Source organism: Nicotiana tomentosiformis, chromosome 2 (assembly GCF_000390325.3).
Source record: "Nicotiana tomentosiformis chromosome 2, ASM39032v3, whole genome shotgun sequence".
Classification (NCBI taxonomy): Eukaryota; Viridiplantae; Streptophyta; class Magnoliopsida; order Solanales; family Solanaceae; genus Nicotiana; species Nicotiana tomentosiformis.
In genome coordinates, this window is record NC_090813.1 from 72,693,309 (window position 1) to 72,718,119 (window position 24,811).

Consider the following 24,811-nt stretch of genomic DNA (forward strand, 5'->3'; position numbering starts at 1 on the left):
CTTAGTTTGTTGAAATGAAATAAAATATTATTTTCACATCATAAAAAAAGTAGTCGGTTTGTTGAAATGAAAGGAAATATTTTTTCCATATCATGAAAAAAAAAATACTCATTTTATTGAAATAAAAGAAAATACTTTTTCTACATCATGAAAAGAATATATACTCATTTTGTTGAAATAAGAAAAAAAGTACTCTATTGACAACATGAAAAGAAAGTACTCTTAATAATATTTCTATTTATGGTGGTTCATGGGCGAGGTTGGGGTGGATGGGGTGGGTGGGGTGAGTTGGTGGGGATGTGAAATAGGGGTGGAGAATGCTGAAAAAGAATTTTGGAAAATATTTTTCCTTCTTTTGATAGAGAAAACATTTTCCTCCAATTGGAGGAAAATGATGTCATGAGGAAAATATTTTTCAAAATATTTAAGTCAACCAAACGTAGGAAAATAATTTATAATAACTTACTCACATCCCGTGTTTACATTAAATTATAATAATTTATTGTGAAAAAGTTGCACACTTGGCTGCTCGACCAAAAATATTTATTACTACTAGCCAGTATACATGAATCATACGCTAATTTTACATATATTATACATCCAGTCAACTACTTTTTTAGGTGGGTGGCTATATTATAGCTAAGTCATCAATTGAGGTAAGAAGACGATAAATAAAAATGTGTCATGTATTCATTGAATTGGTCTAAATATCAGGTGCAGTTAAATTTTTAACGCCTGATTCTTATGGACTAACATCAAAGGTACGAAATCCAAATCCATACTTGTTGTCTGAAAGGCTTCCGACCATCTAGCTTGAACTTAACTAAGTGAAACTCATGTTCGAATCAATGAAATGGATGAATGCAGCACTAAACTTGAGTCCTTTTTCGAAAAGGAATTGTGAGCGTTGACAGAGTTCCTACAAGATTTCTGAACTATTTTCTTTGTTCAAAACTTCAATTTTAATATACAAAATCTTAGTTCTCTCTATATATAAGAAGAGAACTTCAACAAAAAGAGAAATGTCCGCACTAATTATACGTGAAAGACAAGAAAGTTGAAATGTAACATCACTCCGACACAATAATAATTGCAAATCATTTTTGCTTTATGTTGAGTTCTTGGCTCTTTGGTGTGTTATTCAACTTATAAAACATGCAAAAGATTGTATGCAGCTCTAGTTTTACTATGATTGATGTAATTTCCAGCATTTTATGGATAGGATGAGTTTAAATCGAGGCATCCAAAGTGAATAGCATTGCATTGAAAATACCTTTCTAATATAGTATAAAAAGATCTTTGGAAGTATTGCCATTGTATAACAATTAATGACAAATAAACTGATTCCTATAAATAAGGAATCATCTCTTTATGATTATGTAAATGGCCAAGGTATCATATAAAAATCCTCCAATAAGAAGAGAAAGAAACAAGTTTGATGGCTGTATCTTGATCCAAGAAGAAACAAGCATCACTGCCATATCTTGATATACTGGTCGTGACTCACTGAGGCTATGGTTCCTGTCGGAGGTGAATCTGCAAATGAAGAAATTATACCACCATGTGCTTGGTGTGGCCAAGTTCTGTGGCTCTGGTACATTGGATTCCACAGCTCCAGTAACTGCAAAAACACTTTGACATGTTACTTTCCTTCATGAAATATCAAAAGAATCTAGGATCATCTAAAAAGTTATCTCTTTGAGATGGTTACATGTGATTCATGTGAATAATCCTAGGTTACATTTGTTGTTGTGCAACTATATTGAGACAATAATCAAGCCAAGTCTACAAAGAACTTATCTATGAGCTCAAAGCTTCATCTGTTAAGCATACCTCATGAGAACCAATCGCCAAGATTTGAGCGCGGTCAGGGTGGAAAGTGCATGACTGGAACTTATTGCCACTAGAACGCAGTTCATGTAAATACTTTCTTCCGCTAACACACCATATCCGTGCACTATCCTCGCTCACGGATGCCAGGAAATTCCCGCTCATATCCCAACAGATTGAACGGACATCTCCGACATGTCCCTGTATATCAGAGAAAAAGAGACCGCATTGATAGGATCCAGTAATGCTGCAGATAAGAAATTTAAGACAAGCTTGATTTGGAATAAAACATCTTACCTGTAACTGTAGTTGGACGCTGTTAGTCTCCACATCAAATATATTTATAATATTTCCGGTAGAACATGCCAAAAGGTTCCCAAATCGAGGTTGGAATCTAACCTGTCTACTACCTCCCTGCGTTTGTACCAAGAGCAAATCAATACTATCTTTTGTGAATTGAGTAAATCTAACTCTCTAGAAAGTCACTTTAGCACTGTACTTTCCCTTGCTGAATGTGATACCTATCTCCGTCAAATAATATTATGAAACTCAACCATTTATATCCTAAATGGCTTATTTGCATGTGTATTCACATGGTAACGACTTACTGATCTTGAAAACCTTGAAATTCCTTGCAACAACAACAAATATTACTACAACTCAATCCCAAGCTAGTTAGGATCGGCTTTTCCCACATGCTAAATGCAGGAATTCATGAGCAAAACAGATTCAACAATGACTTAGAGTAGGTAGATAAGTAAAATTTGAAATGGAAACAGAAAAGCAGGTAAATTTCAAATGAAGGAGGCTTTCCTATGCCAAGCAGAGACACTCTCTTCATCAACATTACAAAAAGAAGTGGAGACACCAACCTTAAAAATGAGTTTGCAATCACCGTCATTGACATCCCACAGTCTAATCTCGTCGTTGCTATCACAAGAACTGAGAAGACCCACCTTTGATGGATGAAAATCTATGGACATAACATGATCAGCATGCCCCACAAGTTTTTGGAAAGGGTTGCTTGGCTGGATTAAGACAAGATGGTGAAATAGGTAAGTTATCATGGTTGTAATAGACAGAAGAAAAATGAAGCAACTTAAGAGATTAAACAGTTATCATTATCAGAAACGTCCTGATAGCCATAAGAAAAATAAAAAGATTATCTAAGTTTGACAGTAGGTGTAAAAACAGCATAAGATGTTTTAGCAACACCGTAGTTCCTCAAATATTGACTCAAATGAAATTTATTATGGAAAATAGAGGTACTACCTTGGCTGCATCCCATATCATCACAGTTCTGTCAAAAGAAGATGTTGCAAACACCCTTGAATTTGGTGTAAAACGGATATCTGTAACGAGATGAGCATGACCTTTTCCAGTGTTAACATCATTATTTTCCAAGTCCCAAATCACAACCTAAACATATCGTTAACGGGAGAAATTGAGGTAAGCGCTCTCCCATTTGACCAACAAGAATCCTGTAGAAGATTAATATGACAAACCTCGTGTCCAGCAGCAGCCAACAACTTCCCTTGTGAATGGAAGTGGCAACATAGGAGCTCGCTGTGTGTTGCGTGAAGACTTCCAATCTCTTTAACAGAGATGCCTGCAAAGTAAAAAGAACTCAATTATCCTTTATGCCGATAACTAGTAGCTACAGAGCTTGATCTCAAATCCTACATGCAAATTTCACAAGAAACGTACAGATGACACCATCTATTAGCCACCATGAGAAACTAACAGATCACTACTTGCTTTTGAGCAAAAGAGGTTCATGATAAAGTACAATTATCATACATCAACTATACACCTTCAGATATGTGCAATGAATCTTCCAGTAGTCCCTAAAGCACTAGTGGCATCTGGAAGAATAAAGCAGGGAATAATATGGAGATAACAGTATCACCCTTAATTCCTGATGGAATTATGTATTGCTAAATACTAGTTATTTACTGGTCCTTGACAAAAGTAAGAACCCCTGATGGGATAATGTATTGCAAGATAGACATTTTCCCTCTTTTACATCACTGTTAACTGTTAGCTTGTTGTAACCTACCTTTCCATTCAGATTGAGTGAGAGCAGCAAAACTTCTCCTCAATGCAGACTAATGGTTGTCAATTATCTAAATTACTACCTTTCTAATATTGAATTTCTTTTTTTACCCATTAAGCTTGTTGTAACCTACCTTTCCGGTCAGATTCAATGCAAGCAGCAATATTTTTCCTCAATGCAGAGATCGAATTATTTGCACCAACCAGACCAGCATCTCCCTGGGAGAAGTAGCTGTTAATATTGCCATTCGTAATACCATCGGTAGTAGCTTTCTCTTTCCCAACCTATAGCACAGAAATATATTAAATCATACTCATTGATACAAATGACTATAAAGGTTGACAGAGACAAGAAAAAAATAAAGAAAGGGAAGTCCAATCCCCAATAAGATGCAGATGACAATGGTAGAGTGAAATGAAAACACCAGCACATGAAGGGCTTTAAGAAGTAGATGCACAAAAATTATCTTACAGCTGCCAGAGAACTCAGTGAAGCTTTCCTCTTTCTGCCCCTCTGATTCAAAATACATGTAAATAAATCAGTGGTCAAATAGGGGAAGATGCACGTCTCCATCAACTCTTGTACTGCTAAAATATTGCTGAAATTTGAAGATGTTCAAATAAAATCAGTTACTTTCTTTATGATCTAAGGCCAACCTTATTTGAAGACTGCAGTCTCAGCTGGTTCACTTGCTCCTGCACTGCAATTTGCTTTCCTCCTGCAGGAGCTAATATTTGCTGGTCAACTGGTAAATTCTCCAGGGTTCTTTTATTTTTATCGCCAAGCATCTGTTCAATACCAGAAGAAGACAAATAGAAGAAATAGTGAGGTAGGATAAAGATCTGTCACATCAGTATAGTAGGATAGTCTTTATTTTGTCCTCAATCTGGTTATTGCTTTGCAAATACTTTGAAGTTTTTTCCTCTTTTTCTTTCTGCTACATAGGCTCTTTCTTTTTAGAGTATTAATTTACTGCTCTTATTTTGACAATTGATAACTTGATGTGCAAAGTTTTACAAAGAGATTTCACAGAACATAAAATCCTGAATAGCAACCCATGGTCTATTTCACGGCTAAAATAATTGCAGCATGCTACAATCAATAGGAGCGACATGATTAGTTGAGTATTCAACTTACTCCTGCATCTTTGCCACTCGAGCCAGCTTGAATGAGCATACGATTGAAATCACCAGAACTTGCAGGGGCAGGAAAGTTGAGCTCATCCAATGTTTGAACTGCCACTTCTGGTAAAACATCCTGTTGAGGAGAGAATTTAGTTCTCAAAAACTGTTCCTTTTGAGTCGGTACTATTACACTAGGATGTACAACTTGATGGTTAATGACAGGGGAAACTGGGCCAACTCCCTGGGTTGAATATAAAAGGAATGAATCAACTTAAAGTTGAAACCGAACTGAAACACCATAATGGACTATACATTTCGATTGATGCAAAAGTTCAAGACACTCACAACTAACGGCCATCCTTGATGAGATGCTTGTTGGAGAGATCTGTTGCTCCCTGCAGGTACAGTGGAAGAAAAATCAACAGAATATTTTAAAAAGAAAAAGGATGAGGAGACCTAAAAGTGCATAAAAGTACCAACATATATATTAAAGTAAATAAAGTGGCTAATCTACTAACCTACATTGTAAATTTTATCAACAACAACAACTAAGCCTCAACTATAAGATAGATGGGATCATTGTAAAATCTATCTTTAGAAGTTATTTAAAACGTTGTCTATATTGTCACTGCGAGAACATCTCATGGTGATTCTTGCAAGTGCTAGGCACTCATAAAACTGATTATTTTGCTGAATGTAAGTTTAAAAGTTGTCTGCTTATGTCATACTTCCTTCCATGTTAGTTTTGCCTAGTGTCCATTAATATCAAAACTTCTAATTGACAATGAATCTAATCATCGAAGAAATGAAACTATAACAGGAACAAAGAAACACAGTAATTAGAGCTTGTTCAGCAAGCTAGTGGAAATTAATTGCTACATACAGCGTAAAATCTTCAAAAACCAAAAGATAAAAAGATGCAAATAAGAAGTGCATCATATCAAAATTCTATTTTAAGAACTTCATTGAATGAGGGTGCCACATTCTTTCTTTGGTATCTTAATCCTAAGCTGCCTTATGTTTATCCTTTTGTTACTTCAACCTGCAGCATGCATCTTTGTCCACATGGGAAGGTATGTCCTATATCATCTTAGTTGTGTAGATTCTACTAAAGCAAATGCCTCGCTAGCCATTTGCATAATCACCAAGGAAATGAGAGCCATCCATAGATGGAAATTGGATCGAGCCGAGCTTAGTCGTTCATCCTTGAGCTCACCTCAAGTATTATACTACTCAACTTCAAACTCAAGCTCAAATATCAAACTAGCTTCAAGTTGGAGTTCTCACCTCGAACAAATGTAGACAAGTTCAAGCACGACTCAATGTAGCAACAATCAAATTATCAACCTCAAACTCGAGACAACCTTGAATTACACACGGTATAATAAATCTATATCTTAGACTCAAAATGGGAGACATTTTTACTATACAACAACAAAATCAAACCCAGTGAAATCCCACAAGTGGGGTCTGGGGAGGGTAGCGTATACGCAGACCTTTACCCTACCTTGTGGAAGCAGAGAGGCTATTTCCGATAGCTCCTCGGCTCAAGGAGACATTTTTAGTATAAAAATTTAAATCTCAGAATTATATTGGGAAATATTTTCACAATAATAACTTCTTTTTTTGATAATATAAATGTAATATTGAAGAAAATCGAAGTAAAATTTATACAAAAACAGCCATGTATTAGTTGATACTTGATACTTATGTCAACAACTCGATTTATACTTATGTCAAAATAATATGTTCCAGAACTATTGATCTCAGGGTTCCACATGTCTGAATTGCAAAATATACAAGCTAAGGTAGAGCGAGTGGAAGTTGAACAACCATGTATTATTTGATAACTAAGTAATAAGTGCCACCTTAGGCCCATGTGAGCCACACTTATTAAACTACAACACCTGTCATTCCCATCCCAAGTGGTGCCGTTAGACCACCTTAGGCCCATGTGAGCCTCATTTATAAATCTAAAACACCTGTCATTCCCATCTCAATTGGTGCCTATGTGGCTTGACCAGGTCGGGAAGAGATTCACATAGAAACAACTGCTGGCCTAAAATCGTTTTCTACGTTAGCTAGCGAGACAGCAAAAAACTTAGTATATGACTTATTCCCTTTAAGCTTGACAATGAAACCTATCCAGAAACAGTATTTTGATGTTTATGGTAGACATATATTAATCCAAACGAAGAGGGATTTACAACTGCTACAAATTAAGATTGAGCCAGTGCTATTTGATGTATGCAATTTATCATTCTAATGGATTTTAGTGCTAAAAGTCTTTTGCAGTTTATCACAATGCGCGTCGAGTTGACTTAGGAGTAAAAGTTAAATGACAGTCCACATACCCATGATCCAACAATATCAATGCCAAAGACAAAAGATTCTATAAACTACATGCATAATATTTTAAGCCAAGATACAAACAAACCCGCGTCAGAATGTTCTGGCCATGGAGGCAAATAAAGATTTGGTTCCATCTGCATAGGTCCTTCCAAGTTTATACCACGTCTGTCGCCCTGGAAAGAATAAAAGCTTGTCAATTATTTACAAATAACTACTAAAAAGCTTGCAAATATGTTTGGGGAAAATGTAAACATACTCTGCCCTCCCACTGTGGAGGAACCGTTGGAATTTGCTGAATTGGATAGCTGAAAGACATGGACATGCATCATAGAAAATTAGAAGATTCTGATTCAATAACTTCAACAAGCAAGTAATGGTTTCACATACAAAACATGTTTGGAATATCAAGATAATGTGAAAAGATTATCTCATAATACTCGCTAAGTAGTAGGTTCTGCTTACTAGACTAAAGAGCACGTCTTAATAGCCATGTTTTACAAGAAACTCTTGATATTTAATATATCAGAAACTCATAGTAGCAATACAAAGACAGAATAATAACGTGATTTTGGCTAATTTTCTTTACGTTGCCTTAGCAGCTTAAGACAATAATATCAGACCAAGCGAAACAAAAACCACATAGCATCAAGTGCTCAACCTTTATCCTCGTTGAAGCGACAAAGGAAGCATTGTAAAATAGATCAAAATGCGACGAGAATGATCAGTTTAGCAATAAATATAGCATGCTATTACCCAGAGTTGCTTGCAGATGGAAGCATGCCATCCATTTTATTAATCTCAAGAAACTTTAAAATTGATGTCACGTCTCTTAAAGGAGTCATATGCTGGGCTTGCTCTTGCATTCTTCCGGGCAGCAGATCTAATGATGGTTGCCCTTGCACCATCCGAATATTTGGTCCAACAGAAAATTGTGTGAAACTGGGCAGAATATACCCTGTCCTTGGCATGATTGAACAGCCATTCTGAAGGACATCTCCCCCTGTTGGCATCATTTCAGGAGTAATAGATGCCATTGGAGGAGATAAATTTGGCAACAAGTTGGGACAAATGGATGACAACAAATCTGAAATATAGGGGTCCATAAGATCAGGACCGTTGGATGCCATCACAGGAGAGGATGCCATCAAATGAGGGGACGGCATCATAGGAGAGGATGCCGTCACAGTAGAGATGTTTTCTCCTGTATGATAAGGAGCATAGGTTGAACTTACAGGACCGATATTAGACACAACGTTCTCCACTGTCTGTGCGACCTGAGAATTCAGAAATTAGTTTGCAATTATTTCATATCAGTTAACCATGAACATAATTTAGAAAAGTTCTATGGGTAACACCTTATCAAAGGATTCGGCCGCGAATAGAGCAACCTCAGGGAACCTAGAGCTGAATGCTTCATAAAATATATTCCACCACTCTTGCAGACATCCTTCAGGAGAATTGATAGCTGAAACAGTATCACAAATATCACATATCATTACTCCAAAGCCCTGTATCACGTTAACACGTAACTTCAACTCCATTATACATGTCTCTCTAAATTACTGAAGGGCGGTTAATACAGTACTTTCAAAAACATCCAACAGTAGATAACTAGAATGTACCACATGAATCAAAGAGAATGACCTCAACTTATTAGCAAACTTTTCAAGAACAACACGATCAACAATCTACCATATGGTCATATGTAAGAATTACAAAACTAAGCATGAGAATTTTACAACCCTTTCAGGTAAATAACAATCATTACTAAAACACATATCTTAATTCATTAGAGGATCAGTTTTTAGCATCTGATAAAAGAATAGAATTCATTAAAAGGAGTTACTTACCAACAGGATTTGGATTAGCATTAATTTCTCTGGCGAATACCTCACCAGTCTGATGGAAACCTCTCTTAACCATGTAATTAAGAATGACAACTTCAAGTCTGAAAAACACAAACAAATAAAAGAAAAGCATGACTAAAACCAGTCAAACAAAGGGGGAAAATCACATACACCCAAAATCAAATGAAAAGTAGACAAGCACAGATTATCAAGAGTATCAATCATTAAAAATGTAAGTATAAAACAATTGAGGCGTAGTAGTTTTTGCTATAAAATAATTGGCGAACACATAAAAACTTACAAGCGTCGAGCCTCCAAACTGGCCATGATCACCAAAAACAAAGCGTTACTTAATCACAGAAAAGGGAAGGGAAAGAAGGTTTGAGCAAGAACAACTGGGAAAGATGAAGAAAGAGTCTCAAGAACCAAAATCCCACTTGGATTACAGACAGAAGAATGCAGAGAGAGAGAGAGAGAGAGAGAGAGATAGTGACAGTACCATGCAAAAGTGTAGGGAAAAAAATAGCAAAACACTGGATTTAAATAGAGAAATGGTGGCCCCTAGTATAGCGGTAAAAATGACAATGCCACAGTTTTATCCTTGGAAATTTACCTTTTGTAAAGTATTCTTTTTGATTGAAAGTACCATAAAGAAAAACAAAAAGCAAATAAAGATGTGTTAATCTAAGTTGCTCGGACATGGGTGCGGGTGTCCGACACGGGTGCGGATCTAGTGGTCGGATCCGTCAAAATATAAATTCTAAGATTCGGGGATATGGATCCTAGTACGGATACGGGTACGGGGATCCATCTAAAAATAATTTTAAAAAATAAAAAAATTAAAAAATAAAAGATTCTAAATAATGAGAAATTTTGTGGAATACTTGTGTATAGCTTGTAAAGTGTGGAATTCTTTTTTATTCTCAAGTTGTAGATAAGTAAAGGATTAATTTCCTAGATAAGGTATGCTATTTTCTTCAAATTTATCATAGTTTTGGTTTTGATTCGGGAATCAAATTGTATCTCGTCTCAAAATTTTCCATCCGTCGTGGTCAAAGTACCCTAAATTGTTTTACCAGATCTGATATGGATCTCATACCCACACCCGTACTAGTGTCGTGTCGACACGGGTGCGGCACCTAAACTGCCGTGTCGGAGCAACTTAGGTGTTAATGCAGCTCAGAAGCAAAGTTACAATAGAAGCCAATTCTAAGAAGGAAGCACAGTAAAAGACGATTAATGAATTGTTTGTCCGAGCCTGCGTTTTTAGGCGACAAATAGACAACAACTTTTACTCCAATATTTAACCCCTAACGCTTCGAACCAAAAGAGGTGACAAAAAAAAGACAGTGAACCTTTTTAAATTTGAGCTAATCTAATAGACCTTTTCACAATTAGACAATCACTCGTTAATTTTGACCATTTCGGTTTCTAAGCAATTTTTGAGCTGAATTCCATGCAAGATGGGTTAAACTCGTAAATACCTCAAGAAGAAACAACCTCTCACCCCCTGTTTTTTCTTCTTCTTTTTTCCCATTTTGATTTAACACATCCGAATTGAAAGTATAAAAATAGTTTACATTGTCAGTGTAGTTTAATCTATTAACTATATTATCTACAATCTTTTTATGCTACATTGTCAAGCTTGTAGGCTAATTGTTACGTGTTATGAAGTGTCGTGATAGTGTAAAAACGATATTTTCTTGGTAGTGTAAAGAGTAACAATTAGGGAGTTATCAATCAATTTAGAGAAGTACAAGGGTATTGAATAATTTTGAAATACTTGAGATTATATGACAACTGAAAACTGAGATTCTAATTTAGATATGATTTAATTGTTGCTAACCACTTACGCTTTTTGAAGGTCATACATTCTTTTATTTTAACCCACTAATTAATTTCGAAAGCTAGTTACCAAAAAATGGTAGTCAAGTAATTTATATCAATAAAAGTCATGCCATTGTGATTATGCAAACTCTTATTACATAATCTGAGACAAAAAAGATTGATAAGATGGTATAGCTTAAGTAAGAAATTAATTATTGTTGAATAGATACTATTTTTATTAAGTCATCGGATTGCATCACCAAGGGGTATGGTGGGATGGATGGGATCCCTCCCCCCTTAGCCAGAGCTCTCGGGTTCGAGCCCCGGGAATGAAGAGATCCTGAGTATTTTCCCTTTAAATGGGCCTTACGCGGTATGAATCTGAACTAGTCAGGCCAATAGGTTCCAAATGCCATATGGTTATACTGAAAAGAAGGCATTGGATTGCCTATTAAGATTTATCCAGTGGTTTTTAATAGAAACCATAACGAAATGTCTTCATGTTTGTTAAAATGTTCAGGTGGACCGCATATTACGATAAAGGAAGATTTTCATTAGCTCCAAACATGCATGTATGAACTCTTACAAATGTGGTAAGTTAGTAATAACATCTATATATTATGCAAAGATTAACATCATATTTCCATTTAAGGAGCATTTAATCATCTAGTGCTATCAAGACATCATTTTGTCACTTAAAGCAATGAGACAATGCAAAGAAATGGATTATTGCTTCATAGGTGAAGCCATGCACTTCATAGATGTGTGAGCTTCATACAATAACACGCAAAGTGACAAACGGTCAATTCTTTGTATCTCAACTTTGAGCTGGATTAGTATCGACATTAATACATTATTGTTTGTTGAATACTGAAAGTAGCTTTTTAATTACAATTTGATCATTATAATACTAAATTCATATATATTTGATATTTTTTAATGTCGTGAATAGTGCACTTCATTTCGAAGAACTATGTACTTTACTTCTCGCTCTTCGATTCACGTCCCATGGACCTTATTGCCTTTTCGCTCTTTCGCTTTTAAAAACACTGGTTCTAGGTGATAAATTGGGTAACCCACTTTATCTAAATGGTTAAACTACTAAAGGAGTATACTTTTATTTACTTAATTATGTTTCAAAAAACTACCTCATGTACGGGTCAGAGTCTTTTTCTATAAATCAACCATGTGATTTTTTTTTTTTTTTAAACAATAAGTGACGGTGAGACTTGAACCTAGGACCTCTATCTGCTTTGTTACCATGTTAGATTGTATCAACAATAAAAATCATGTTAAATTGTATAACCATCTCGTTTAAAAACTTAATTTGTTAGAGAGAATAGACTTTTATCGACTTTACTATGTCTTCAACACTACTTCCTAGGAAAGAATATGACATATTTGAGCAATTGTGATTCCAAAGCAAGGCAGTTCCAAACCCCATTTGACATATCGGAATGGCTTGAGATAGGCACCAAAACAACGTAAAGTTTGATTCTTGCATTTATCATAAGTATTAGAATAAGTCAAAAGTTATTATTTGCCCCTATGTCGATGTTAATGATTTGTCAATTTCTAGCTCTAACATAAATGTTATTTAAGAGAAAGCATTTTTTGTATCTATTTCGACATAAAAAGACTTTAGTGAGGTAAATTCATTCTCAGAATGAAGATTAACAAAGTGTATGTTATATTCCTCAATTAATCACATGATGATGACAATATCTTGGAAAAATAGACAGTAAGTACTAGTAGTAATTGTTTTTGATTTAGGGTGGTGATACGATGGAAACATTTTCCAAACGTTTTTCAAATATTTTATGAAATTAAGATTTGAGATAGTTGTAAGGAGAATAACTTCTACCAAAGAGCGAGGGAAGTCATTTTTAGACCATGTCAGCTGACAAATAGTGTTTAGTTTGTCTGCAGTACTCTTTGACTCTATCCAGTCTATATCTCTAGGAAAATGCAATACGTGTGTCTCTGCAGCTCTGTGTCTCTGCAGCTGGTAGAGAAAACGATGCACAGAGGGAACGGAACACCTTAAGGATGATCATTCGGCCATTAGTCCTAATGAGTCTAGGAAAACCTTTCTTTGTCCTAGATTAATCTTTATTTTCCAAAGAAATAATCCAACAAATGTTGTCAACTAGTTACATGATCTTGTAATTCTACATTTTATCACTTATTCCAGGCACTACACAAAATCAAAGATTTGAAGTGGGAATCTATTCCTCCAAAGTAAGGATTATTTACTTATTTTATCCAAATCGATTAATCCAGTTATACAAAGCTTACTTGACAGTTTTCAAGTACATTAACATGTAGGCAAAAATAACTATACACCAATGCAAATCAAATGTACAACACTGAATAACAAAAGCTGAAACATACCTGCTAAGAAGAAGAAAAGTACTTGACGAAAAAGCCAAGTCCAATATAACAGCAAGACACAAACCCAACATTAAAAATGCAACTCCTTAGCGTATACCAAGTATGACCCTGAACCCAAAAACGAAAAATCAACTACAACAGATGAATTTAAAGTTTAAAAACATCATATTTGCGGAGAAGGGGGGAAACTATACGGACGTTGATTCCAGGAGCCAAAGCTCCAACCTGTACTGCTTTTGCTGATGATTCTTCTTCTCTTTTACTCGATTCTTTCAACTCCATATTTTGTGTGTGTCTGTGATTTGTGAGTGCTGGGTTTTTGATTGGGATTAATTAACCTCCAGAAGCAGTAAGAGAGCAATGAGGAAGATTTTGGGATTTGTAATGGGAATACCCGGTAAATTGAATCGGCCCAATCAGGTTATTGAATTGATTGTTTGATCCTATTTCTGTTACATCATATCGAATAATTATAAGTAGTAATTTAAAAAAAAAAAATTAAAACAATCCCAATTCCCAAATCAGACCTAATAAATACTACTCCCTAAATGTATGAGATATAATGTTATATTCAAAAGTATGTAAAATAAAATATATCATTTTAACTAATAATATTGATTTTATAAACATTCCAATTTAAGAAGTAAAGTACATTTAATTATTCTATTTTAAATTTTGATGTGATATTTTATCCATTGATTAAATTTTTATATTAGGTATTTAATACACAAAAACAAACATTTTAAATTCAATTTCAAAATACAAACAATAAAATAGGGCAGAAGAGTACAATGGTCAAGATTAACTACAGTTTGAAACTATGCAATCAAAGTTTGTGACTGTTTCTGTAGTGATACAGCCACTCAAATAACTCATTCCAGGTAAATGGTGTGTATCCCTCAACAAAATCAAGAATACCGTCTTCTTGCTTTGTCCCAAGTAAAAGTCTTAAACCAAGAAGCATAGTTGGGTAATAGTAAATTAATAATGGAAGCTGCGAACACGGGGTATAGTTGCAGAAACTGGCATGCAACAAAGTATCACTGCCATATCTTGATATACCGGTCATGACTCACTGAGGCTATGGTTCCTGTCGGAGGAGAATCTGCAAATGAAGAAATTATGCCATCATGTGCTTGGTGTGGCCAAGTTTTGTGGCTCTAGTACATTGGATTCCACAGCTCCAGTAACTGCAACAACACTCGACATGTTACTTTCCTTCATGAAATATCAAAAGAATCTAGGATCATCTAAAAAGTTATCTGAAACACGTTTTGAGATGCTTACATCTGATTCATGTGAATAATCCTAGGTTACATTTGTTGTTGTGCAACTATATAGAGACAATAATCAAGCCAAGTCTACAAAGAACTTATCTATGAGCTCAAAGCTTCATCTGTTAAGCATACCTCATGAGAACCAATCGCCAAGATTTGAGCGCGGTCAGGGTGGAAAGTGCATGACTGGAACTTATTGCCACTGGAGCGCAGTTCATGTAAACACTTTCTTCCGCTAACACACCATATCCGTGCACTATCCTCGCTCACGGATGCCAGGAAATTCCCGCTCATATCCCAACAGATAGAACGGACATCTCTGACATGTCCCTGTATATCAGAGAAAAGGAGACCGCATTAATACGATACAGTAATGCAGTAGATAAGAAATTTAAGACAAGCTTGATTTGGAATAAAACATCTTACTTGTAACTGTTGTTGGATGCTGTTAGTCTCCACATCAAATATATTAATAATATTTCCTGTAGAACATGCCAAAAGGTTCCCAAATCGAGGTTGGAATCTAACCTGACTACTACCTCCCTGCGTTTGTACCAAGAGCAAATCAATACTATCTTTTGTGAATTGAGTAAAGCTAACTTTCTAGAAAGTCACTTTAGCACTGTACTTTCCCTTGTTGAATGTGGTACCTATATCCGTCAAATAATATTATGAAACTCAACCCATTTATATCCTAAATGGCCTATTTGAATGTGTATTCACATGGTGACGACCTACTGATCTTGAAAACCTTGAAATTCCTTGCAACAACAACAAATATTACTACAACTCAATCCCAAGCTAGTTGGGATCGGCTTTTCCCACATGCTAAATGCAGGTATTCATGAGCAAAACAGATTCAACAATGACTTAGAGTAGGTAGATAAGTAAAATTTAAAATGGAAACAGAAAAGCAGGTAAATATCAAATGAAGGAGACTTTCCTATGTCAAGTAGAGACACTCTCTTCATCAAAATTACAAAAAGAAGTGGAGACACCAACCTTAAAAATGAGTTTGCAATCACCGTCATTGACATCCCACAGTCTAATCTCGTCGTTGCTATCACAAGAACTGAGAAGACCCACCTTTGATGGATGAAAATCTATGGACATCACATGATCAGCATGCCCCACAAGTTTTTGGAAAGGGTTGCTTGGCTGGATTAAGACAAGATGGTGAATTAGGTACGGTATCATGGTTGTAATAGACAGAAGAAAAATGAAGTAACTTAAGAGATTAAACAGTTATCATTATCAGAAACGTCCTGATAGCCATAGGAAAAATAAAAAGATTATCTAAGTTTGACCAGTAGGTGTAAAAACAACATAAGATGTTTTAGCAACACCGTAGTTCCTCAAATATTGACTCAAATGAAATTTATTATGGAAAATAGTAGTACCTTGGCTGCATCCCATATCATCACAGTTCTGTCAAAAGAAGATGTTGCAAACACTGTTGAATTTGGTTTAAAACGGATATCTGTAACGAGATGAGCATGACCTTCTCCAGTGTTAACATCATTATTTTCCAAGTCCCAAATCACAACCTAAACATAGATCACAGTACGAGTTCATTAACAGGAGAAATTGAGGTAAGCTCTCCCATTTGACCAACAAGAATCCTGTAGAAGGTTAATATGACAAACCTCGTGTCCAGCAGCAGCCAACAACTTCCCTTGTGAATGGAAGTGGCAACATAGGAGCTCGCTGTGTGTTGCGTGAAGACTTCCAATCTCTTTAATAGAGATGCCTGCAAAGTAAAAAGAACTCAATTATCCTTTGTGCCGATAACTAGCAGCTACGGAGCCTGATCTCAAATCCTAGATGTAAATTTCACAAGAAACCTACAGATGACACCATCTATTAGCCACCATGAGAAGCTGCCAGATCACTACTTGCTTTTGAGTAAAGAGGTTAATGATAAAGTACAATTATCATACATCAACTATACACCGTCAGATATGTGCAATGAATCTTCCAGTAGTCCCTAAAGCACTAGTGGCAACTGGAAGAATAAAGCAGGGTATAATATGGAGATAACACTATCACCCTTAATTCCTGATGGAATTATGTATTGCAAAATACTAGTTATTTACTAGTCCTTGACAAAAGTAAGAACCCCTGATGGGATAATGTATTGCAAGATAGACATTTTCCCTTTTTTAAATCACTGTTAGCTTGTTGTAACCTACCTTTCCATTCAGATTGAGTGAGAGCAGAAAAACTTCTCCTCAATGCAGACTAATGGTTGTCAATTATCTAAATTACTACCTTTCTAATATTGAATTTTTTTGACCCATTAAGACTGTTGTAACCTACCTTTCCGGTCAGATTCAATGCAAGCAGCAATACTTTTTCTCAATGCAGCGAGTGAATTACTTGCACCAATCAGACCAGCATCTCCCCGGGATAAGTAGCTGTTAATATTGTCATTCGTAATACGATCGGTAGTAGCTTTCCCTTTCCCAACCTACATGCCAGGAATATATTAAATGAGCAAGAATAAAGTTGACGACCATTCGTCCAAGTGACTATAAAGGTGACAGAGAGACAAGAACAAATTAAGAAAGGGAAGTCCAATCCCCAATAAGATGCAGATGTCAGTGGTAGAGTGAAATGAAAACACCAGCACATGAAGGGCTTTAAGAAGTAGATGCACAAAAATTATCTTACAGCTGCCAGAGAACTCGGTGAAGCTTTCCTCTTTCTGCCCCTCTGAATCAAAACATATGTAAATCAAAACATATGTAAATAAATCTCGTTGGACAGCCTTAGCCAGAACTACTGTGAAATTTTATATAGATCGTGTTCGAGAAGGCTGCATTTTGAAATTTACATCAAAATTAACAAATAACACTTGCAGAAAAATTAAAAGGTACACTGCAGCTATCCCAGTTGAAATCTACAAAAATCTTGTAAGATACAAATCAAAGCAACAGAAACTCTTCATTTCCATAGTTCTTCCATAGGAATCCCACGGTCTTGAGCAACTTCACTAAATTGCCTCATTTGCTGAACAGCTACAACAGTGGCTCTTGCATTGTTGAGGGCATTGTTACTCCCAAGTTGCTTACCCAAGGCATTCTCAACGCCAGCCATTTCGAGAACAATCCGCACAGCACCACCAGCAATAACTCCGGTACCAGGGGCTGCTGGTCTAAGCATCACCCTTGCTGCTCCAAAGTCTCCCTCAGATCTGCAATTAAGTTGGTCAGCAATGTTAGATCCCTATGTTATAAACAATAACAAGATGATTCTTTCTCTTTTCGGATAACGGTGGTGTCCAAGCCAACTTGCTTGGATCTCAACGGTTACATGCTACCTCGAACTAATACATGTATTGGGTAACTCTACCAACGAAGATTTATGCAAATAGAAAGAAATCATCTAGCGTTTTTTGTCTCTTTGTCTCCGTTGGAATTTGAACCTCGTTCTTCCATGGTTTCCCCCACTTCTTTGACCGCTAAATCACACTCGGGTGCCCATCGCGAGATAATTCTTTCACGAGATGAGCTGCATAATTCTATTAACGTTTTCGGAACTACATACATGTCAAGGTAAATACTACCATAAGATTTTCCTCAAGGCAAGATGTGGTGGAACCTTTAGACAAATCAGTTTTTTCTCATTAGGATGACAATCAATAAAAGAGGAACATGAAATAAAAGACTTAATTATCTATCGTATTCAATCCTCTCAAGGCCTACCATTTCATTCCTCCAGATTTAGCGACAGATGTGCTGGGATAATCACGACAAGAAACCACAGCTCTACAGTCAGTGCACATCCTAGCATATATAGCCAGTCTTCAAAAGTATTAAACATAGCAGTACTGCTAACTGCTAAGTCATTAACATGTTTCTTAATTCCTCAGGAAAAAAAGAAGTTCCAAAAACAAACACCACCCAAACAAAAGGAAAAAAAATGAAAGAAAGAAACTCCCCAGCCCCCTCCACTCCAACAAAGAAACTGATAAATGACACAGTAACAGCTAATGGTGCGACCAAGGATTAAAAGTGAGGACAGATCAGATTAATCTCTTTCAGATGCATAGGCTAGAATCATTGATGACCAATTTATATACTTATCAGACTGATCGGCGAGCTAGCTAAAATCTAGAGAATCTCACACATTTCAGACACATGAAATATTGGGGTACATGTAGATTTCTTGTTATCTATTAAATCAACGGAAAAGGGTTTGATCTGTCCCTCTACTATGATAAATTGTTTAAATTTGTCCCCCGTTATACTATTGGACCATAAAACTCTCTGCCGTCTTACTTTCGAACACATATACCCCTTCTTTGACGGAGGGGACACGTTGCACCAATCCGTGCCTCTTGGTATATCTGGTCTAAAATTAAACTTGACCCGCCCCATTACCCAAGACCCATAACCCATAACCCATAACCTAACCCTCTTCTTCTTCCACCTTATCCCCCTCCATTCCTTTCTTCTTCCACAACCACCTCCCGCTACACTCGCCGTCACTGCCAAATAAGATTGGAAGTATAGTGGAGATCTGAGACACCCCATATGTGCTACTCAGTTGGATCTTGAAATGCCGAAGAAGAGATTGCTGCAATTCTGAGGCAATTTTATTGTCATTTTCACAAATAGGAAGTCCAAAATTTAAGGAACAGGCTTACATCTTATGGGAATTTCTGAATTAAGTTTAATCTTTCATTAGGACCTAGACTGAGTTTAGAAAAAACCGTTGCTAATTTTGAAGATCAATGACCAAATGTCATTGTTGTGTTAATTATTTTTGCTTGTGGTAACCAGAAATTGGCAACATTTACCATCATCTTCAAAATGGTGATGAAAATGATTTTTGGTGATATATGTAAGAGTGAGTTGCAAAGGGGTTTATTAATAATGGTAAAATAGAGAGGAAAGAATTGTGTTCAAGGTAATTTCCAAATGGAGGTGCTGTAATTACCCAGGAACAGAACCAATTGGCTAATGTTGCTACACTTCCAGCTAAATTTTTGACCTCGTGTATATTTCTCCAGATCTGTGTATAAATATGTGTGTAGGTATAGAGAAAGGGGAAGAGAAAGTGCGAGGTGACAAATCTGAAGATTCTCCATCGTTTCCGGCGAGTTCACCGGTGGAAATTCCGGCCATGGTTATAATAGTGAGAAGGAAAAGAGGAGAGAGAGAGATTAGAGAAGCAATGTGGGTGGACTTTGGGCCGGGCAATGTTTTTTTTGAAGTGAACCGGGTTAAAAGAAATGAGATGAGTCGATTTAATATGTGCCCAGATGTAAAAAGGGCACAGATTGGTGCCACGTGTCCCCTCCGTCAAATAAGGGGTATATGTGTTCGAATAGTAAGACGGCAGGGAGTTTTATGGTCCAATAGTATAACGGGGGACAAATTTAAACAATTTATCATAGTAAAGGGACAGATCAGACCCTTTTCCGTTAAATCAACTAAAAGAAATAGACACAAAAACACAAATTTGTGCATATCTCAATTTGACATATATAGTCAACAAAATAAGAGGTTCCTTACGACAAAAATAAACTAGATTATGTTCAGATGCTTAAATAGAACATATTAAGTATGCCATTTTACAAGCCACGATGTTGCCCGGTGAAAATCAGGAAAGACCAGGGTTCAAAATGCTAGATACCAAATTTAGTTGTGGCCCTTGACCTTAAACATAACCAATAACTGGAATTATGCCTACGTTGAATTACTTTAGGAGCTTAATAGCATCACTCGTAATCAAATATCAGATCATCATGTCATGTGTACCATAACTGTATTACATCCGCACGCTTTACCTTTCGTGCTAAAATTCTCAGTAATCAAGTATATCCATGACAAGCACCACCTACTACTGATCTAGAAAATCCTTCATAATTCCAGTATCAATCTTTACTTCCAATTCTTCTTCATACCTCTCGTCGCTGAACTTGCACTCCAAGTATTCAGTTTTCAACCTACTCAACTTGAAACCTTTGGACTCCAGCGTCTGTCGCCACACTTCCAACCTAGCGTTAACACCCCCTCGCATCTCGTCAATCAGTGTTGTCAAAGGCACACTTAAACCCTGAAGCGAGGCTCAAAACATGTTGAGCGCTTCGCTTCGCTTTACGGGTGCTTCAGTGTCGCATCAAGGCTCTAAGGCATACTTTTCCTTACCAATGAATGTAATCCTAAAAAGGCAACACTAAATAATTGATATTTCACTTTATCGTAATTTTCTTGTTATTTCTTATTCATGCTTATAATTATTGGTCTTAAACTACATATGCATATTTTTACTTTTTCTCCAGTTGCGTCTTTTTTCATTAAAGCCCAAGCTTTATTTGCGCTTTGGGCTTAAAGCCCCAACGGGCCTTAGAGCTTTTTTGCGCTTTTCGCCTTTGATAACACTGTCGTCAATCAGTACTATGACATCAGCAAATAACATACACCATAGCACCCTCCCTTGTATGTGTCGCGTCAGCACATCCAACGCTAGGGCAAACAAAAACGGGCTAAGGGCAGATCCCTGATGCAACCCCATCTCCACAGCGCAATGACCAATCTATGCAAAAATCATTTCTCATATATTACTGCAGATCCAGCACCGAGAAATCTGTTGCCTCCAGCTATGAAACTCAATATAATGTCCCCTCCCTGATCACTCTACCCCTCTATCCTTCTCCACCTAAATACCAGACATGGTTCACTTTTGCATTACAAATACCAGACTTGATTACCAGCACAATTCGGATTCGTCCTGCACTATACTACCTAAGCCCTGAGGCTGGAAGCAGAACTATTAGCAACAATTTGACCCTCAGAAGGAACTCAAATGGAAAGGGAAGCAGATAAGAAGCTGATACGCCACACCCCCAACCTTATAAGGGTGAGAAGTTGCTTATATTCTATCATTGCAAAGCAGGACTTCAGTAGCTCTCTCTGCCCTTGTTGAATTGCAGAAATGCATAAAATAGACCTCAAATATTCTTTTAAAGACAGTGGGGCTTAGGTATGCAATTCCTGCACCGCAACTAATTCATTGGCACCCGCTACAGCCCACAAACACAAGTTCCAGTAATTATGCCCACGAAGGCTAGAGAAGATGGGCTCACGCTGTGTTATAAATGGTATGCGGACATGAGATCTCTATGTTATTAGTCTATGTCTCAACCATCCAATCATCATCTTGGAGAACCCAAACGTCATGATTTTATCCATAGGAAGTTTCGGAGAACCCAGTCCCACTATTGCTTCAAAAATAACCATTAACCATCTCAACCAATATCCTCAAGGTGCAGAACTAAAACACATTTTGTTTAGGTTAACAATTAAGTATTACTTAGGGGAAGAAAAAAAAGACAATCAAAATCGAACTCACTCCTATTGTATAAAACCCTCCCGCCAATACCACTAGACTATAAGATTTGGTGGTAAAATGCATTGAATAGACACTTGTGGAATTTCTGTTTCTACAGTAATAACCCATAGCTACAAACCCAAAAATTGCACCATCTAGCTCAATTTAGGATTGGAATTCCAAGCCTCCAAACTAGCTGAAAACTACAGAAGATTCTATATTTATGTCAAAACCCAACATTTACTAGTGAAAGAACATACATATTTAAAAGTTAGCAAAATTTACCTGTGGGGGAAAGTCAAGTACTTAGTCATAGGGACAGTAATGATATTCCTCCTAGCATTAACAGCGGACTTTTGGACAGCAGCAATCACCTCTTTAGCCTTACCAACTCCAACACCCACTTGCCCTTTCTTATCACCCACAACCACAATTGCTCTAAAATGCAATTGCTTCCCACCTTTAACAACCTTAGTAACTCTCCTCACTTGCACCACTCTCTCATCAAACCCATCTTTGGCCTTCTCTTTCTTAGTTTTCCCAAACCCAGTTGTCTTTTTCACCTTAGAGTCCATTGTATAAATGTCATTCCCAAGGAAAGTCTCTCCACTGTAAGCTGGCCCATAAAGCTCTTCATAAGCTTTTGCAATGTCGTCTTCGGATTCTAAGGGGCCATCGTCGAAAGAGGGTGGTTCTATGAAGTCTTCAGGGCGTTCTGGAGGATCAAAAGTGGAAATTTCTTCTGGGTCTGTGTTGTCAAAGAAAGTGGTTTCGACGGTTGTGGAATTGGCTGTTATGGGCTTGAGTTTTGATAGGTGGATGGGTTTAGGGAGGAAGAATGATTGGGATTGAAAGGGTGAAAAACGAGAAGGGGTTGTGTGTAGAGAGAGGGAAGAGAAGGTGGAGAGCGAAGCAGATGCTGCTGCCATTGTCTCTTGTCTTGTGTCAATGGCGAAGTACAGTGGAAGAAATGTAATCTTCTTATCCTTTAACTTTCAAGTGGTAAGATGGGCTGAGTTTAGGACTAGTTGACTACGATTTGGGCCTAACTTTGGGCCTCTTGTAATGAGTGTATGTAGTCTTAGAAGAAAGAAGATTTAACCCAAATAGTCATCCACCTAATCTCTTAAACTTACCTAATCTCTTAAACTTAAAATAGCCGGCGGATGTATAATATATATGTATAATCTATATATACCGGCTAGAAAAAGTAATCATTAAATCTGACCCGCTATTTCTGTAACAATCCCTAGAAGAAATGACACCAGGTACTCACTCTAAAAGGCTGCTATTTAGTAAGGAAATTTTACCTCTTATATCAAAGGTATACACCCTATTTATTATAAATCAAAATTATTTTAAAATATTATTTTCTATAGCTACCTTTTATATTTTATAGAAAAATAGGTATTTATGGATATACTACCATTGAGGCATGAAATACGATATTTATATTTTTACTCTCTCTTTCTTTCAATTAACAAAAGATTCTCTCTCAATTTTCTTCTTCTTTCTCTCTCTCTCGTCGAGCAACTAGTATTGATGGCCAACGAGAAAGAAAAATCTCTCTCTTTTCGAGTAACTCAAGATACACGCCCTAGTATTGATGGCCGACGAGACATTAGAATAGAGTAGAAGGCAGCCAGGAAACAGAAAAGAGTGAATTTTTCAAACGGAAAGGAACAATGTGATGAATTCTTATCATAAATTTGTTGTACGGATTCGACGAACTTTCTTCTCTTCTTGGCCGGAAAACGCCATCTTCGACGAACTTTCTTCTCTTCTTTGCTATTTAGTCACATACAATGATACACATACACTGTATTATATACAAATTCACTCGAAAAAATTGTATTTTTACATAAATACATTTATTTTGCATGTATTTATGTATTTCGAATATCTATATTTTTTTAATACAGCTGAATACATGATATAAACATTGAAATACACTGAATACAAACATTAAAATAGAACAGAATATAAACAGTGAATACATTTAATTTTAAAATATAGTGAAATACGGTAAAATATACTGAATACAAATAGAAATATAGTGAATACAACCAATAAAATATACTGAATACGGTAGTAATAACATATGTTAGGAATAACTAAAATACTGTCAATACAATACATTTGAATACACTGAATATAAAATAGAGAATAGAGTAAATACAAACATTGAATCTAATGAATGCAACATCAAAAAAAAAAAATTTGAAACACACTAAATACAAAAGTTAAATACAACAGTTATACAACTGAAAAATTATTCTAATTAATTAGGTTGATAATGAGGCATGTTAGAATTGATTTTATTTAGTTATATTAGGAGTGTATCACACTAATTGATATTATTTCTGTTATTAGACAGCTGGACATACCTATTTTTAAGGTGATTGTCGTTACTGTATTTATGAATACATGGCGCGAATACATGGGAATACATGCGCGTACAGCTGGACTGCCCTGATTTTAGGCGCTTTTTGTTGTTGTATTCATTAATACAGCAGCGCAAATACAACGAATACACTACCGTAACAACTTAATAGTAGTTATAGGAAATAATCATGTATATCGTAACTATAGGAAGTAAATACCCACTAAACAGTAGTGATTTCTGAAAATTTCTCAAATTAGTCAATGCGTCCCGAATTTCAGTTTTTCAGTTAAATTTTCAGGACAAAAATGTTCTAAATTGTCCTGAAATTAAGATTTTTAGTTTAAAATTTCAGGACAAAATAAGTACTGGTTAATTCC

The 24,811-nt window shown here is 36.3% G+C and overlaps 3 protein-coding genes across 8 annotated transcripts; all 3 read right to left on the minus strand.

Moving 5' to 3' along the window:
- Window positions 1–1,226: 1,226 nt before the first annotated feature.
- Window positions 1,227–13,538, minus strand: LOC138906538 (transcriptional corepressor LEUNIG_HOMOLOG-like). 4 transcript variants are annotated; one of them, XM_070195546.1, is made up of 18 exons: window positions 13,431–13,538; window positions 9,213–9,310; window positions 8,718–8,827; window positions 8,116–8,636; window positions 7,619–7,667; window positions 7,448–7,535; window positions 6,298–6,330; window positions 5,356–5,405; window positions 5,024–5,143; window positions 4,543–4,674; window positions 4,358–4,399; window positions 4,020–4,170; window positions 3,336–3,439; window positions 3,103–3,249; window positions 2,703–2,858; window positions 2,128–2,244; window positions 1,834–2,031; window positions 1,227–1,621 (listed from the first exon to the last, which is right to left on the minus strand). In XM_070195546.1, the coding sequence occupies exons 1-18, from the start codon at window positions 13,499–13,501 to the stop codon at window positions 1,472–1,474; spliced, it is 2,337 nt and encodes a 778-aa protein (XP_070051647.1). In that variant the 5' UTR covers window positions 13,502–13,538; the 3' UTR covers window positions 1,227–1,471. The 4 variants fall into 4 exon arrangements, with proteins under 4 accessions (XP_070051647.1, XP_070051645.1, XP_070051648.1 ...); XM_070195544.1 differs by having other exon boundaries at window positions 5,024–5,251; XM_070195547.1 differs by lacking the exon at window positions 6,298–6,330.
- Window positions 13,539–13,800: 262 nt separating this feature from the next.
- On the minus strand, window positions 13,801–17,162 carry LOC138906540 (transcriptional corepressor LEUNIG-like). 3 transcript variants are annotated; one of them, XR_011413964.1, is made up of 8 exons: window positions 17,027–17,162; window positions 16,354–16,457; window positions 16,108–16,254; window positions 15,710–15,865; window positions 15,134–15,250; window positions 14,840–15,037; window positions 14,507–14,620; window positions 13,801–13,879 (listed from the first exon to the last, which is right to left on the minus strand). XR_011413964.1 is itself a non-coding variant. In XM_070195552.1 (7 exons), exons 3-7 carry the CDS (start codon window positions 16,126–16,128, stop codon window positions 14,591–14,593), a joined length of 522 nt encoding a protein of 173 aa, XP_070051653.1. In that variant the 5' UTR covers window positions 16,129–16,254; window positions 16,354–16,457; window positions 17,027–17,162; the 3' UTR covers window positions 14,150–14,590. The 3 variants fall into 3 exon arrangements, 1 of the variants encoding a protein (XP_070051653.1); XR_011413965.1 differs by having other exon boundaries at window positions 14,493–14,620; XM_070195552.1 differs by lacking the exon at window positions 13,801–13,879 and having other exon boundaries at window positions 14,150–14,620.
- Window positions 17,163–17,478: 316 nt separating this feature from the next.
- LOC138906539 (small ribosomal subunit protein uS5c-like) lies at window positions 17,479–23,040 on the minus strand. Its single transcript, XM_070195551.1, has 2 exons — window positions 22,334–23,040; window positions 17,479–17,903 (listed from the first exon to the last, which is right to left on the minus strand). Exons 1-2 carry the CDS (start codon window positions 22,975–22,977, stop codon window positions 17,654–17,656), a joined length of 894 nt encoding a protein of 297 aa, XP_070051652.1. The 5' UTR covers window positions 22,978–23,040; the 3' UTR covers window positions 17,479–17,653.
- Window positions 23,041–24,811: the final 1,771 nt, after the last annotated feature.

Coding starts and splice junctions, on each gene's coding strand:
- LOC138906538 (XM_070195544.1), bottom strand. CDS start 13,501: ATGTTGGGTTTGTGTCTTGCTGTTATATTGGACTTGGCTTTTTCGTCA. Junction 9,311..13,430: donor ACTTTTCTTCTTCTTAGCAG/GTATGTTTCAGC, acceptor TGTGTTTTTCAG/ACTTGAAGTTGTCATTCTTA. Junction 4,171..4,357: donor CACTGAGTTCTCTGGCAGCT/GTAAGATAATTT, acceptor TCTGTGCTATAG/GTTGGGAAAGAGAAAGCTAC.
- LOC138906540 (XM_070195552.1), bottom strand. CDS start 16,128: ATGATATGGGATGCAGCCAAG. Junction 15,251..15,709: donor ATTGCAAACTCATTTTTAAG/GTTGGTGTCTCC, acceptor GTACAAACGCAG/GGAGGTAGTAGTCAGGTTAG. Junction 15,038..15,133: donor GCATCCAACAACAGTTACAA/GTAAGATGTTTT, acceptor TCTGATATACAG/GGACATGTCAGAGATGTCCG.
- LOC138906539 (XM_070195551.1), bottom strand. CDS start 22,977: ATGGCAGCAGCATCTGCTTCGCTCTCCACCTTCTCTTCCCTCTCTCTA. Junction 17,904..22,333: donor TACTTGACTTTCCCCCACAG/GTAAATTTTGCT, acceptor ACTTAATTGCAG/ATCTGAGGGAGACTTTGGAG.